Source organism: Ptychodera flava, chromosome 1 (assembly GCF_041260155.1).
Source record: "Ptychodera flava strain L36383 chromosome 1, AS_Pfla_20210202, whole genome shotgun sequence".
Taxonomy (NCBI): Eukaryota; Metazoa; Hemichordata; class Enteropneusta; family Ptychoderidae; genus Ptychodera; species Ptychodera flava.
In genome coordinates, this window is record NC_091928.1 from 37,885,319 (window position 1) to 37,903,045 (window position 17,727).

Genomic DNA, 17,727 nt, shown 5'->3' on the forward strand with positions numbered 1-17,727 from the left:
ATATATCCAACTAACAATGTGCATGAGTGATTCACAGTTTATATCATGTTTTGATACCTAAAGATGAGAATAAATTTACACGTTTACAAATTACGTGGAAACGGCTGTTTCCACGTAAATACGCGACGCCGGCTCCGAGAACGTACGCACAAGTCGGTGACATCATCGCAGGAATTCGTGACGTTTCGCGTTCACGTTCACCTAAAACGTGTAGCCAAACCTGTCTATTAACTCGAACTGTTCATACAACGGACAAAGCCGCTCGAGCCGCTAATCGTTTATCCTACAGCTTGCTAACCTTTGTCGCCACTCTCCTGTAATTCATTATCCCATTTCAGGTAAGGGACTAGAATTCCTCGAGGTTTTAGCGAAGCAGAACTTCGCAGATTATGGTCTTGAAGATGCCAATTCCACGACTGGAGAAAACATAAAAGTATGTTTCATTATTGTTCAATGACTAACAAATACGACAATTTGTAATGTGTCACTACTTACAACATAGTCACAAAAACATCGGTATTAGTGCTGAGAATGGTTAAGGTGATGTTGCTGGTCATATGGTGATGACTACAATAGTATTGAAGATGGCAACAAAACAAGCACGAAACAACAAGCACGATAATATAACAAAAAGAACAGCACGAACAACAACACCAACGCCGGAGCTGACAAAACTACAGTAGCAACAGAAACAACAACAACATTTATACAAATACTATTACAATAAAGAATTATGTAATTATCAGAATGCGAATAATACGTTCAAGAAAATTTCAGGACAGGGGTATTTGGGGCGAAACGGACAAAAATGATGTCCATTTTGATGCCCCGTGTTTTCATGGCAACTTTTTTGTGGGGTAAATTATCAATTTTTGTCAAATGCCGTTTAAATGGCATAAAATGCTGCACAACGTTTGAAAATTTATATGTAGGTTTAATGAACAAAAAAGATCTTTATACTCTCAAGCCTGTTCCCATGGCACCATTTAGCGGCCAGAAATATCACTTTTTCGTAAAAACCACCAATAAGACATTTAATTACTCAAACAATTTAAGAACAAGAGCATCTTGGCCTGAAACAATAAAAATTAATGTCAACTATAATGTCACTTGTTTCCATAGCAACCATCATGGGTTGCAATAAAAATTGTGACCTTTGTGCTCATGCAGAACGTTCCGTGGAACCATTTTGAGGCCAGAAATATTAGTTTTTCAAAATGCCCATCAAAAGGTTTGATCACTCCAAAACCTTAACAATCAGAGCATATAAGGTTGAAAAATCAAACTTTAAGCAATCTTTACTACTATGTCACTTGTTTCCAAGCCAACCATTTTAAAGTTCAGAATAGTTGCCATAGAAAAAAGTGCTCTCATTGCTAGGTTTCTGGAGCTTCCACTTAAATTTCACAAATCAGTAAAGATCATGAAATGTGCAAATTAGTAATTAGCTGATGTTGACATGGCAAACAGCTGAAATGGCTGAGTTCTAAAATGTGTTAAAAATCTGAAGAAAAACTGCTGACATTGCAAGATGTGAAGACCTATTATTAAGTTAACAATTACATATGCACATAATTAGTGTTGTTCATTACTCATCTATATAATATTTTATAAATAATAATTAAAATAAGTATTATATAGAAATAATAACGCGAATAATAATAATTAAAATAAGTATTATATAGAAATAATAACGCGAATAATAATAATATAATAATAATAATAATAATAATAATAATAATAATATTTTATAAATAATAATTAAAATAAGTATTATATAGAAATATAACGCGAAAATAATAATAATAATAATAATAATAATAATAATAATAATAATAATAATAATAATAATAATAATAATAATAATAATATAATAAAGAATAATATAATTGTCATAATCCTAATAATGATAGGATCACAAAGGTTAAGCAAAATATTATTGTGGGTTTGAACGAACAAAGATGTTGCCCGATTTTATGCACCATGTTCAATGACAACCAACTTGTTGTTTAAAACTATCTATTATTTCCACGTGCTATTGGAAATGGCATAGAATACAAGAGAAATGTCACAATGTGGGTTTGGTTGGTCGCTGTAAAAATAATCTTTATGTTTACTATGTGCACATACAATGTTTCAACGACAACCATGTGGTCATCAGAAATCACAGTTTTTTCCAGCCTTTCACTACAATAAGCTTTGATTGCTCTGAGAATTCAATTGTAACTATTTTATTGTTATCATTATCAATTGTTGACAATGCCCATTGAAAAATCGCATGAACTTCGGCAAAAATTTCACATTATGTTTTTTTGCAATGAACAGAATTGGTCTCTGTTTTTATGCCAAGTGCATGGGTTTCTTCCATGTTCGTCTAATGTCATTCTTCTTGTGGACTGTGGATGTAAATAAAATACTTCTGTAACTTAGACGGCGCCCGTGAAATAGAGTACAACTACTACTACTACTACTACTACTACTACTACTACTACTACTACTACTACTAACTACTACTACTACTACTACTACTACTACTACTACTACTACTACTGGCCTTAAAATCAATATATTATCAATTTTATTGTTGTTGTTATACAGAAATTCCGTACTGAAAAAAATGTCAATGTTAATGTCGGCAAAAAATAGTGTTGTGACAGGTACGTTTCTATCTTAGTCACCGTGTGCTTCTTTACTTACTTACCGTTGACAGGAAGGCACATTCACCCGAGTAACAGATTATGGGTTTTTTACGCAACACAATGGCGAGGTACTATGACTTCTTCTCCCGTACAACAACAGCCAGAGATGAGCCAATCTTCTCAGTGCCCTACATTGATGGTTTGGGTTTGGGTATGTTGCTGAACTGTACACCATCCCTCAGGCACCATAAAAGTGTATGAAATACTACAAAAGTAAAATGTGTTTCTCAAAGTTTTTGAACTACTGTTTCTGTACGAAATTCAACAAAGCAATTTTATCAGGTATTTCAGTTTATAATTCTTCCTGTCGATTAAAGCGAAGCGAAAGAGTTATTGTCTTACACTCAAAAGAAGAAGGAATTGAGTTTTGAATATTTTGTCAGAACCGTTTTGTCGTAAATGCCAGTATTTGCTACTTAATACTTTACAATAAAAATCAGCTTACTTTTCAGTGGTTAAATAAATACTTTGATGATTTGAAGAACTGTCCCGTGCACCCTTTTGCATGCACATAATATAAAATATATTGTATACAAATATATGTGACTTTGGAAAAAAAAACATTACTGGATAAATCGATTGGAGATGTGTTAACTCTTTGTCATGTCAGAAAGGGGAGAGATAGTATTCATCATGTTATTTACTGCCTAACGCAGGTTTAATGACAACGGCTATGTTGCCGATAAAACAAGGTGGGGAGTTAAAAGGTGTCGTTAGCATCGATATAACTTTGGACGATCTCCTTGGCGATATATCTTATTTCAAAGAAGGCGAACGGACTTACTCATTTCTTTATGAAGTAAACAGCAAAGCTGAAGGTAATTATTGTATGTTATTGTCATGTGATGTGGTGTGTTAATGTTTATTTCAACCTTTCGATTGCCCATGCAGTGTGTGAATTATTGGTTGACTTAGTCAACTTTGTATGGCTTTGAATGGCTCGACCACATGTCTAGACATAGCTTACAAAGTAGCTTTGTGCAATTCGTTGTCAGTCTAGCGTTGTGTGTATCGACTTTCGAAAGAGTCTTTCTTAGTTAGAGAAAGAGAATTAAGTTTAAATATACAAGTGCTACAAATGCATTTCTATTTCTATTCCATTTCATGTAGTCACAATGCAATTGACAAATTCTTGTGAATATTTGAAATCTGTTTATTTCAAGGTCGGACGTTATTACATCCATTGTTGCCAGCGCCAGTGAACATTGAAGATGACCCTGTCTATGTCCATGTAACGACGTTAGAACGCGATGATGATTTTGTTAACCTCGTATTGGATAATTCATCAAGGTCAGTTATTTAAAAGAAAGATACCGATGTAATACTTGAGAGAGTAAAGTCATTACTGTGACTTTGTTATTTTAGCAGAACGTAATAAAAAGATGTGTGCATGCAGTTTGTTCTGGCAAACGCGGGCAAGGACATATATATATATATATATATATATATATATATATTATATATATATATATATATATATATATATATATATACTCTCAGTTGCTCCACAAACCATTATTACAAGATGGACACTCATACGACAAGCAACGTGTAAGAGTAGGGCTTATCGGCCAGGAGGTTTCATTTTAAAGGAGGAAACCACGTAGGCATTTGAGGATTTTTAAATTGTAACGTCAGTGTTTGAACGAAATCGTGCATTTTTTCTGCAACTTGACACACGGCAGTTTTGCCGTGTTGTCAATATACAATATGACCAATGCTTTGGGAGCACTCCATGATCAACTAAATAGTACCGGAGCATAAGTTTTCAAATACGTGTAGTCTCCTTCATCTGATGTAGGACTACACGTCTTTGAAAGCTTATACCACAGTAACATTCAGTCGATCAAGCGTGCTACCAAACCCTAGGTTATTCTGCAAATTATAATTATCTAAAACATCAGGGTATCGTACATGATAAGGAGTGTATAATTTACCTCACGATTGGTTACTTCAGTAGTTGAAGTCCTAAAATTAATCATTTTTGTTTGTCATTTTCTTGTAGACAAGATTCAGGACAAGCAACGTTCATATCGAAACGAACACTACCCCGTGGGAATTCGATCACAGAAGGTGTCCTAACCACATCTATTAATTCAACTTATCATTGGCGAAAAGTAAGTTCTTTGTACATGAAACCATGGATGTAACTGCATGATTGTGAAGCTATGAGTCAAACCATATTCCTGAGTGCAAATTTGTTCGTTGATGCATCGTCATGCCACTGCACTGTCTCCTGTTTTTTGCGGTTGTGTATGATTCATGTGTGTATTAGAACGACGATGTGATGAAAACTTCACTTCCCCGTTCTCTTTTTTAAGGTCAGTGGATCTCCATACGTCGTATGCTTTGTCATTGCTGTGAATGACTATCAGCTTTCTCTGGGACGACTGCCAACATCAAGTAAAGTAACACATTTTATAATTATGGTTCTTTCAGACTCGTGTCAAATATAGCCCTTGTGTAGTAAAGCATGTTGTCATAATAGGACCATGTGATCTGTTATGAAAACGGGTTTCCTCAACTTCATATGAATGATTTTGAATTCGTAAGAGGGTTACAAAAAGGGGAAGCGAGGGTATCAAAGATGTTGTCAAATATGAGACATAAATAATATCATCACAGATAAATTTATCCATATCATGAAGGTAATATGAAGACATGTTAATAAATGAGGAGGAATCACTAAATTTCCCATAAATTTTATTTCCAAATGAATACAACCATCCCGGTTTCCAGGTATTTACTGGACAAATATCTGTGTAATTTCAGGCAAAGATTTCTTATACCACAGGATAGACCTCGTACAACCTCCATCTTCGTGTAGGCACTTCAACAGACATGCAACAACAGGTATATTACATTATATTACATTTGGGAATGCAGCATTGTAACTCGTTTATGTTAAATGGGTCTACCGCGGTATTAAATCCTGCCTTAGAAATTAAAGTGGCACTCCCACTAGGTAACATTTTTAAAACACATTTTTTTAATGCCAACAGTCGATATTTGAAGTGGCGACTGCGAGTGGATCGCGAGATATCGATAAAAACATGTCCTCAAAAAAGTAAAAGTTTGAATTCCGGTGGCCCACCTAAATTCAGCTTCCGAACATCGAACTTTCGGCACTGGGGCTATTTTCAACTAAACTATGGGGTATGAATCTTCACTGACGCTGCTGTACGCCACAGTACCACTCGTGTCGGTGATGGTCATGCCCCGTGGGAGAAAGCCGAGTCTTACTGACTCGGCAAAAAAACGAAAAACAAAGTTTGCTGATTCCACCAGAATTCGCATAGGTGACCAGCACAGTTACGTTTGGTTGATACATAGCGGCCGCCGCGTGGTATGCAGACGCATACCACGTGGCGGCCGCTATGTATCGAACCACGCGTAACTGTGTGGCAGACGACAAAATGTAGTCATCAGAGGCGGCTAATATTTTACACGTAAAAACTGATATCTATGTGGTATTGGTTTAAGATCGAATACAAATGATTGAGAATAATGAAAAGGACAAAAACTAAGGAGAAGTTTTAAAAAATACCTGAGGTAAAGGCATAATGATGTATATAAAGTCTTCGCAGTTGGAGGTAAATTAATTGCGTCATTCGAACGTTTTTGGACTCCCCTAGAATATCGTCCATCAGCATAACAACAAACCTTAGGGGGATTTCGGGTCATAATCAGAAACTTCGAATTCGGGATGTGAAAAATACGCTCGGGAAATGACATGTTTTTATCGATATCTCGCGATCCGTGCGCAGTCGCCACGTCAAATATCGACCGTTGGCATTAAAAAAATGTGTTTTAAAAATGTTACCAAGTGGGAGTGCCTCTTTAACGTCGGTAGCAAGAAACAAGTTAACAAGATGTAATCTTAGTTACCGCCTTATAGCATTCGATGTCGTATCTTTATAGTCTTATAGGCCTTTTGTTCAATTACATCTCATGGTTGCTGTAAAGGTGTTGATAAAATATACCTATTTCTTGACTCAGGAACGTCTAAATTTGCTATTCTCAGTGCACAGGGGAAATGCAAAAATGTATAATCATTCGCTGTGATGTAAATACGATGTACAAAACGTGTATGATGAGAACGTTGAGATGTCACTGTTTTTTATTCAAAGTTCTTTGACAGTAGAAGGCTTCTTTAATATTTCTCTTAAAGTCCGTTCTGCTGTCAAATTTGCTCCAAATGCGTTTTCTGATCCGTTGAACTACCTTGAATCGGAAGAAAACGCCGACATCGTTCAATCATATGCGGATTACATCAATGATGCAAGTGGCATTGTTCCAAATCATCGTTTCAAGGTCAGAATTACGATTCTTAGATGGAGATTTTGTTCCTTTTAAAACTCAATAACGCCGATTATTTACTTACGTTCTAAAGAATTTTAACGGACAATACAGGATTACTAATTAAAATACGTTTTCCATGTGCCAAAGTCTGTAATCAATTAACTATTCATTCGTTGAATTCTTCCGTATTTGAAAATGTGGCAATATATACATTGTGCAAGCTTTACACGAACGTTTATCGTAGTCAACTTTTTGACATAAAGATGCAAAAAGTCTTATTATAAAAGCCACGGTGACGTATACAATAACATGACTGGTCCCACAGGATCCATACGGCATCAAATCAATGGTGAGAGCAACCGCAAAGGTCGACGAACTCTGGCAAAAAGATGACACTGGGTACGAAGACTACACAGTGTTCCGTTACATTGGCACGGAAAACGGCGTGTTCCGTGAATTTCCAGGCGTCCGTATGAATAAGTTGTACGACCCCACCACGCGACCTTGGTAAGCATATAAATTGTTCACTTTATATGGTCAGTTAACATGCAAGATAAATTCTCACGTTTTTTAAACACATGTATCTGGATGATTCACAGTTTTAGTTATTTATAAGCATATCAGTGGCAATCTTTCAAAGTTTGAGTGTCGGTCGTTTAATATATTTAAGATGGTTAGTTTTGCAGATGGCGATTTATTATTGGTATAAATATATTTCATGGAAAAGTGTACGTAGAATCTTAATGATACCTTCGTGCATGCCATTGAGACTTTCAATTGTCATTGCAGGTACGCCAGATCAAAAGTCAACCAGGGTATGTTTACTCTTTCGGCGCCCTACACAGCTGCAAGTGGAGTCGGCTACGTCATTACTCTCAGCAAGGCACTTGTTCATAGGTCAGTCTAGCCATGATACTCTTGGATTACCCAACTAACGAAAGACAACAATGTCCTGCGAACGCATGATCAGCTAATTAGTAAGAAATAGTTACATCAGAGAAGATACCTGTATGAGAACACCTTTGCATTCGAGGTTACTGTTTGTGTTTCAAATCATCGAATAAGAACAAGTTCCAATTTTATTAAGAAAAATCAATAAGCATCCCATATCGGGTTTTCTAAGCTTTCATATATCATAACACTGCGGCAGAAACTTTTCACGGGCGCTACTTTTTCTTATAATATATTCCTTTAGTTCATTCTGCCAGTAGTAGAACTACTACGGACAATATCAGAACTGAAATATAATAGTTGTGGAGACCTTCTATAGCCATTAAGTTTGTAGAATGTTTGTGGATGTAACTTATGGAAAATCAATACAAAATCAAATATGAGTAAATATTATTCAGTATCCTGTTTCTCCGCCATTGCTATGTAGTTCGTTCAAAATCTACAACAGTAGTTTTCTGTTATTATGATCGAAGTGTCCAGATGTCTTCGTGGGAAATTACAGTGCTCGATGCTAAAAGAATTATTAATAACGCAAATTTCTTCATATATATATATATATATATATATATATATATATATATATATATATATATATATATATATATATATATATATATATATATATAGTATATATATTGCAATTGGGCGGCAGATCAGCGTCCTTCTTTAACAACCTTCGTCACACGATATATTCCCATCAATTGGCCCAGGAATGTTCTTCCCACCAATCGTTTGTAAAAACAATGAAACAAACAAACAAACAAAAATGCAGTCATTTTTGAAATGGCATTTAACACTCATCATCCTGTTCTTCAACACCTGAAGAACCACCAACACAGAAGAATCTACCACATCTTATGACGTCACACAAGTTTCTTCCACAACTGATGATGTCATAGCTGTCATGGGTATGGACTTCACACTGGCGTACTTTTACAATTTGCTCGGACAGGAATATCAGGAGTGCAATGAAGCTAGATACACGTGAGTTTCTCAATATTTCCTGAACTCTTCGCCTGCGTTCATACTAATACGCAAAGAAGGTCCCGACCTTTTATCAGTCAGGTAGGCCATTGTAAAGTGTCTAAAGTTCCTCGTGCCGGAGAAGTCTTGATAGATTTGATAGACTTTCGAGAAACTGTTCGTTATCTGTTGATGTGGTCTACTCAACTCATAACTTACTTTCACAGACGCATAAGTGTGAAAACTATACGGCCAATCCATATACATCGAAATAGTTACGAAAGTTTTCATAACAGGTGCTTCGTAATGGACATCAGTGGTTACCTGGTGGTGCACAAAGACTTCTTGAATTCTGATGGGGATTTTGATATAGAAGCACTTCACATCACCCAGAAAGAACCAAGTGTCGCTAAAGATCTCATGATGGAAGGATTGTTGACAAAAGAAATGTGTGTCAACTTTCAGAAAATAAAAGATCAAAAGTATTACACGGTATGGTATACTAATGCGATTAACAGGATTTGCTAACGAGGCTTCGCCCATTTAGGTCCGACTTGGGTGAACATTAGATAATTAACAAGTGCACCGTTTCAACAATTGATCAATAGCGCGACCTTGTGTTTGTCTATCACTTTGTTACGGTTCGAATCTTTTGATTTTTCTCACCTTCTCTTTTTTACGACCTGGCTATGATTTTTAAGCTTTTAAGCTATCGGTATGCTATTAAAGCACTTAGTAAATCATCAGTGCAACTTATTGAAAAAAATATAATTAACTATCCTACATATGACCGTACTCATTTTCATAATTCGTTTCATTTATTTCCAGGCGCAGTCGTCTGCATGGTCAAATAGCGTGAACAAACTGACCAATGAAGATGTGTGCAAACGTTATCAGCTGACGCATATCCCAGAAACCAATGCGTTCCTCGGAATTATTGATATCTCTGGCAGCTCGTCATATTGCCGAGACAGTGTGATATGCCCATGTTACTATGTATGTCTGCAATCACGAAATAAACGAACGACAATCATTGTTCGCTCGTATTTTTTAATTGTAACATCGCTTTAAGAATTTAAACACGGCTGACGGGAGACCGGCTAGACACTTATAATATACTCTTCCACACAAACAATACAACTTATGAATGATTTGTCTGACAGTATAAAATAAGTCTTGACCGTGCAGTAAGTTTTTTCGTGGTTATTATGTTGACGATCAGGATTGTAATCTCATAATATTTTATGATAAGATCATGAAGCTTTGCCGAAGAGAACAATTCTTAATCAGAAGACTAACCATTGAGGTTAAAGCCCTGCCTTCCAGTCATACCAAATAGCTTAACGTCTAACATTGCGTGAGATTTTATTGAAATTTGGTAAGTAACCCAAGAATGTGTAGAGAAATAAAAATACTGTCATTCAAACAAAACTACTTAACAATTTTGTTATCCGGTCACCACAGAGAAACTGTCTGACCACTGGTATCGATGACTGTGAGTGTCCCTGTCTATCACAAGCTGACTACGACTACTGTAATGATAAGTTTACTTTGACAAGGTTGGTATTTCTGTTCACTTAACAGTCTATTATACTGAACTCATTTTTGTACACACACAAGTAAAACGTGGTAATATGGCGAAGTTAGTAACTCCACTTTCAATTAAGGTAGTATGCACCTCGAAGTGAAAGACTTAAACTTTTACTCTAACTTTCCTCAAGGGATCTTTCAATCATTCTCTTTCAAAATCAAGAATAAAAATAGGGGGTCACCGTGCAAATTTGTACTATAGAAGCAGATTACCTAAGATTTACCGATATTAGAAATTCAAAATGGCCGCCATCCCTGTGTTAACTCTATGAAGAAAAATAAAAATTTTCGAATTTCGAAAAACTATGCCTATGAAAATTTTTCTTTCACCAAGAGCATTAAAATGAACCCCACATGTGGTATATCAGAAGAGAAGTGTAAAAGTTTGAGAGTCCGAATGTGTGTCCCCGAGGTGCGTTCTACCTTAAGTTAACAGTAGTGGCAGGAATGTCATGCTGTTGGTACACTGTAGGAAGGTAAAACTCCACTTCAAAATACTCGGAACAGGAAAACCAGTACGATGACGTGAAACATTCACGTATTTCCTTCTTACCTTTTTATAGTGATGATGACCCACCATGCACCCCAGAGAGCCCTTCACTCTCACCAGTTATAGAAGAACCTGATGCGTATGGTGGATTGAAACCATGTCACGTGACAGACTGCAGTGGGAAAACATCTCCGACGTAAGCGAAGTTTTATAATGACGTGGCCTCATTGCTTGCTGTTCCTTAAATGTTGGTCTGACACATTCAGTGGCTTCATACTTCGACTTTTGTCTTTCAGCGCACTTTCCCCATATGCCTTTCCCACGAATGCTTGTCTGTCTTCTGCTCAATCTAATTGCCTTACATCGTGGCTATTGGCAATCATTTTAGTAATAAACATTTAACTATTTTACATTTAGTGAATGTCAAGCTTTCACCAGCTGCGTATGGACTGCCGATGGCACATGTGATGATGCCTTTGTGTCATCTGAGGCCGGTAAGTATCGCATTTTTCTATTATTCGACGAAAGTGTGCTTACCGTCTGACGATCTTTACAAGGCAGCATTTTCCTCTTTAAAGCACAAAGTTAAAGGAGATAGCATGTGAAAGAACACAGTTCACTGCAAATCTCGACTGATTATGTCAAGTACAAAAATTTCTATGTCGACTCAAATCGCCTCTGAAAACGACACTGTGACCGAGTAAAACTTGCTTTAAAACTAGGTATCTGGAAATGGTGCTATACAGGACTGTTTACGCTCGTAACATGATGAGGAATTGTAAATATATCAATATGGTGGAAATATTTATATGCATTTTTTTTCTTACATCATCCGACAACCAATGAATATAATTTTTGTCGACAGAATCTTTTCCATACGAGAAAATCGCCATAATTTCTTCAGCCGTGCTTGGAACTACTTTGCTGCTGATGGTGGCTTTCGTAATCATCAGAAGGGCTCGGAAGCGAGCTTTTATGAATCGACGTGAACCTGTCGAAATCACTGGACAACTTAACAGAAAGAACTCTGGCACAATCAATTTATCGTACGCCACTGGCGATGCTGAGGGCATGCCGAGTGCTCCTGTGAAATCAGACCCGCTTTACGCAGATTGCGAGGACGAAAGATACGAATAAAAAGTGGAGGTAACGGCAAACACAATGAATTGTAATAAGACGACTATAGTATGTACTTCAGACAGTGGGGCAAAATAAGCAAAAATATTTGTATACAGCAAATTTCCTGTCCCTAAAATATCACCTTATGTTAGTGACATAAAAATTACATTGATATTTTGTAAGATGTACCTATTACCCCATTACGTCTTATACATTGATATTTTGTAAGATGTACCTATTACCCCATTACGTCTTATACAAAATCATATGTGATTAAATTGAAAAAAATGCCTTTGTTTATAGGGTATCGCCAAGTTTGCCGCGAATATAAAATAATGTTTGTATTATAATGACATGAAGCATTGAAGTTAATCTTGGTTCAGAATGTTGATTCGGCACAAAACATAAGCTTTGTTATTGTAGATATGTTTACCATCTCTGTTCACGTCTTAGAAATTTACAGCACTTTACATATGATGTAATTTCGTTGGTAGCGTATATTGGCAACGAACGAAACCATCCTTTATTCGTGATTTTGAAGCATGTCTTTATTTAACTGTAATTGTAAACACACTGCAAGCACTTCTTTCTGTTTCGTGTATCTGACATTAATTGTTTGGGAGTAAGAAGAAAATAAGTCTATAAAGTGAAATATTGTGTTATGTATTTTGAAGATTTTTATGCATTCCGTCATTTCTGAATGACCCGAAGGAATAGTATCCGAGGCCCGATATGAATGGGTAATTAAAGTTCATATGCGAGATCGGAAGGTCCGCCTTTTTAGTTATAAAATGCACAGTATATTCATGTGGAGAAACGTAAGAATAATAATGATATGTGTATCGACCTACCCGATCTCAATGGCAATGTATGTATACGAGAGACGTGCTGAAGTCTTGTTTTATTGTTTAGTACTTTGCATTGTTTAGTATTTTGCATGTTGAATGATAAGAAGGAAATGCCTGAGTGTTGTTTATTCTTTTCCGTAAGGTTTTGCCAATCAAGCGGTATTTGCAGGAACTGCTGGTCGATTTCTTTAAAATTTACATGTATTTGCTTTCTGATTAATAGTGGGCACGTCATACCAATTGATGATATGGTCCGGACCGCTTTAATGCGCGGAGCACGTTTGGCTACGCAAGTGTGTTACTTTTGATGTAGAGAGTCGAATATTCTTATATTGCAAATTGTCGTATCTTAGGGTTGAAATAATTATAAATATAAAATATGCTATCAGTCCCACAATATGAAGGTCTTACATCCTATCACAGCGAAAGTTTACAACACTAACGATCAATATATATGATATAATGAGTTTTGGCCATTTTCTATACACTGCACTATTCATTGATGGCTTTGTTGTTTGTAACTGTCATATTATCTACTGATTAATGTTCATTTTCAAAGTTGTTCAAAGGGCTGAAACATAAATTTGTTGCGAGGATGGTTTCTAGTGAGAAAAGCTTAAAAAGCAGTGTCATTGTTTAGTTTCCTATGTAAAGGAATAAGTGAGTGTGCCAGTAACTTCATGGGCGCTGGAGTAAGTGTGCGGTGTGTTCCAGTTCGTTCACTCCGTTTTAATGACTTGACTTATTTCATCTCTCTGAGCTACCTGTTAATTTGACATTTCTACGACGACACCATGGCCAGAAATAGCCATTAGTTATGTATACATTTGGGTCGTCGTGTATACATTTTGCTATTATAGTGACAATATTGGTGTTAGCGGTGTAGACTCTGTGTTAATTATGGTACCCCTCCATGAAGAAAATAAGAGAGAGTGTTTTATTTGTATATTTGTTCATCTTTTTGGGAGTTTTATAGGTAGGTTTGCACTTTTACCATTCCAAAATTTTTACAATTTTTGAATTTTTCAGATTTTGAAGGGTTATATAGGTATAATCATTTAAGGAAAAAATCCAATGTATTTTGGTAATAGTAAAGTTAAGAATTTTGCATACTTTGACATTTTACATCTACTTTATTGTATTTTACATTTAGTATGAGCTTTTACGTTTTTTATTCTATTTTTTTTTTATTTTAAGGAAGAATGTTACGATTAAGAGAAAAAATTGGAATCGTTTATTTTAAAATCGGAAAGATTTCTTTGAAGAAGGGGAGTGTTACGATTGTAATTTTCAGGTAAAAGTCTTACACGATATATGTATAATTCTGTTAATTCCATGACGAACATTCTACCTGATGGGTGGGAATACAAACAATTGTAGTCGGTCAAACGTGGAAGCTCTTTCTTCGATGAACTCAAGTATCATTACCGGTGTTTCTTTTATTAACTCAAGTATCATGGCCAATGTGCTAATTAACATACAATGCAGCTACTGGTCGGCCAATTAAAAGAAACTGGAAAACAATCAACAACTGTACTTTTCATTAAGGTTCCAAGACAATTAATTGAACTTTTTTATCTGACAATTCTATGGTGGTTAATAAGCTCAGAACCCCCGTAAATTATACATATTCTGAACGCCTAGATATAGGGAAACATTGTTGTAAACATATTGTCACAGTTGTTTACACAGCTAGCACGTGAAAGGTAATTTGCCTAACCTTCAAAATTCGGGTTTCCCTGCTTTTTGTCTCAATACGTCAAAATATCTGACTCAAACTTGCTGGAATGCAAGCTGTCACAACACACTTCAAAATATGTCTCAGAGTTTTTATATCTTGCTTAGTTTTTTTGGAGCATAACTTTAAAGAAATCAGCTCGGGTTAAATTCATCGCTCAGAAGTTTTTCTGGCATAAAAGTTGATTTAGAAGATTTAAACAAATTCTGAGTCGCACTTTGGAAGATCCATAGTAGGACAGCTTGCACTCACACAAATTTCAGCCATATATCTCAAAGCATTGAAACAAAATATAGGAAAAACCGATTTTTAAATAATTATGCAAAGTACTTGTCACGTGACAGTAATGTAAACAATGGTGACACTATGGGAATCAAAATGTTCCCCTACATCTAGGCTTTCCGAAAATATATTTTTACGGGGGTTCTGAGCTTATTAACCACTGGAGAATTGTTAGCTTAAAAGATAAATTACTTGTCTTGAAACCCTAAGTACGGACAAAGATGTTTGTTGACATTAACCGTAACACTTGTAATCGAATGAACACTGACAATGATATGGCTACGTCAATTTAGTTAATACATGATTAACTCTGAAATGAAACAATAGCTCATACATATACAGTCGGATTCTGGCTTTACAGATCTCGACCATGTAACTTTAGTGACTACTATTTTAGAAGTCCGCATTTCTTCACAAGGATATCATAAATACTAAAAACATCGATGGCTATGTCGAGTCATCAGAATAATTATCTATATCTTTAAAACATTCTTACAATCAAATATTTTGGATTTCAATTTTTTTTCCAATCAAGTAGTGTCATATTCTTTTTAGCCAATGTACGATTACTTCCTGTGATGTGTTTTTTACGCCTTTAAAATTGTTTATTTAATGTGAAGTTTTGATGTGTATACAGAGACTTTCGTAGATTTTCCGGGACTTCAGGGGACTTTCAAAGACTTTTGGATACTTTCGGAGTTTTTTTGGAGACTTTTGGAGGCTGTTGGACTATAGACTTAAGACTTTGTAGGGGAGGCTTAAACTCTTGTTAGCCGGGGAGTCCCCTGGCCTCGGCAGACTTTTCGTTGGTCCGACCCAGTAAAACTGCGTGTCAATAAACTTCATTTACTTCACTTAACGTCGTTCCTGTGTTGTAGTATCCTGTTGGTTCCTCTCGTGAAGCTAATTCCCTGAGAGTAGTCGTCAACCACAAAAGAAAGCGGGCAACCGTATTTCTCGATGACAGCATTAGAATTCAAATTCTATCAGAATGTGTTTGTTCGTGTTTTCTATCTACGTTTTCCTTCTTCATAAGTGGTCATATGTGTTTCTTGAGCTGATTGTTCCGAAATTTTCAAAGACATCTGTTGCCAAAATGAGAGACTAGTCATGTGACTAGTTTGCTGTAAAGCTGTCAGTTTTCACGTGATTGTTTCATACCACACACGAAGAAATTGTCACTCCATCAATGATTATTTCATTTCATGTCCTCGTGCAATGTACCCGCTAAGGTACTCATGCTGTTTGTGAAGACAAAAACTGGGGCAAGTTGCTTGTAATTTATCACTTATTTTAATAAAGCGATCTTAGGAGTAATTTGTGTCTAATTCCGCCTCTTTGAATTTTCGGACTTTTGAACGTATCTTGTATCGAAGGGTGGTCTTTGCACTTTCGGATATCATTGAAAAAGCCCAGCCTTAGTGTCTTGGAATTTGAACTAAAATGTTACTAAACAAATTCATCTAGGGAAGACATCAAACGATCAGAACTACTCACGTAAATCCCAAATTCTGAAAAGGGTTGTTCAATGACCGCGCTGGGTTATTACATTCTTTATCTCGACCCCTGAACCCGTGCTTAAGTTCATGAAGTATACTCTCAAATAAGATTTCTCATTTTCGTATATCTCACAACAACGCAAATATGTAAATCAATCCGTTTCTCCATAAGTGTTTGAATTGGTTATTTATTATGTGTTTTAACCGCAAACCATAATAATTGAAGGGAATACGGTTTGAACTCTAGCTTCTCGCAAACGAGAGGAAACACGACATTGATAACACAGCGTTGTGGTTTATCAGTTCTTCCTGGCTTGTTACGATGAACTGTGTGTGAACCTGAAATGCGAGGCAATCCTTCACAGTTTCCAGGCGTCGTCGAGAGCGGATGTCAAAACATAGATTCGTACACAATTGTAATGGAATACATCACTCTGGTTTATATTTCTAATCGAAAAACTATGCAACTATGAAACTGATAATGACAAAATATCTTTTGGTCAGATCCCCTTACTTGTTTGCCCCTTTTAGAGCCCAATGCGAATGTGTGTGTTTTACCCCTTTGCTATGAATATTTTCCTGGCCAACACAAATGGTAAATATCAGTAAAGTAAGACTAAACTTGTAAATTGAAACAACCTTTAGCCTCTTTTCTCTTGACCCAATCACATAAAATTCACACAAGAAGTTTAAATTATGGATTGGGTAAATGATGCTTGCAATCTGACAAGCTCGGTCAAAAGTAAGAGACCTCTTCCGTCTAATTGTAATAATTGGTGAACTCTGAACTTCGTGAATCAGACGCAATGTAACGAATATGAAGCTAATCTAACTTTTCCACAGTATGCAGGAAGTAAAACGTTCTATATATTATTGAGACATGCATTCCTAAAGCTCCTGCATCATTCATCCTATGAATGTGAAAGGTCATCCGTCAGTTTCGCCAACGACAAGCTGGCTTAAATAGCCATTAGGAAACCAAAAATTGGAAAATGTGAATAAGCTGAACAACGATGAGCCATGTAAACGTTATCATCTCCAACCTGTCCCGGATACTACTGTTTCTCTCGGCATGCCCCTGCTTCCCCGTAAGTATGCCAATAATTGTCAAGGGTCTACATGGGCCATTTCATATATACCATACCATACTCAGGCTGTAACACTACAGACTGTGTTACTTTCTCCAAATGGGTATACATATCCCGGTTCTTTACATTGTTATTCAATTTTCAGCCATCGAGGGAAT

The 17,727-nt window shown here is 36.2% G+C and overlaps 1 protein-coding gene across 1 annotated transcript; it reads left to right on the forward strand.

Annotated features, from left to right (window-relative positions):
- Window positions 1–343: 343 nt before the first annotated feature.
- On the forward strand, window positions 344–15,836 carry LOC139136587 (VWFA and cache domain-containing protein 1-like). The gene is made up of 17 exons (XM_070704349.1): window positions 344–433; window positions 2,711–2,850; window positions 3,356–3,517; window positions 3,863–3,989; window positions 4,705–4,816; window positions 5,021–5,102; window positions 5,472–5,552; window positions 6,871–7,013; window positions 7,327–7,508; window positions 7,791–7,898; window positions 8,778–8,936; window positions 9,212–9,407; window positions 9,744–9,911; window positions 10,380–10,474; window positions 11,069–11,191; window positions 11,413–11,489; window positions 11,861–15,836. The coding sequence occupies exons 2-17, from the start codon at window positions 2,739–2,741 to the stop codon at window positions 12,130–12,132; spliced, it is 2,199 nt and encodes a 732-aa protein (XP_070560450.1). The 5' UTR covers window positions 344–433; window positions 2,711–2,738; the 3' UTR covers window positions 12,133–15,836.
- The last annotated feature ends 1,891 nt before the right edge of the window (window positions 15,837–17,727 follow it).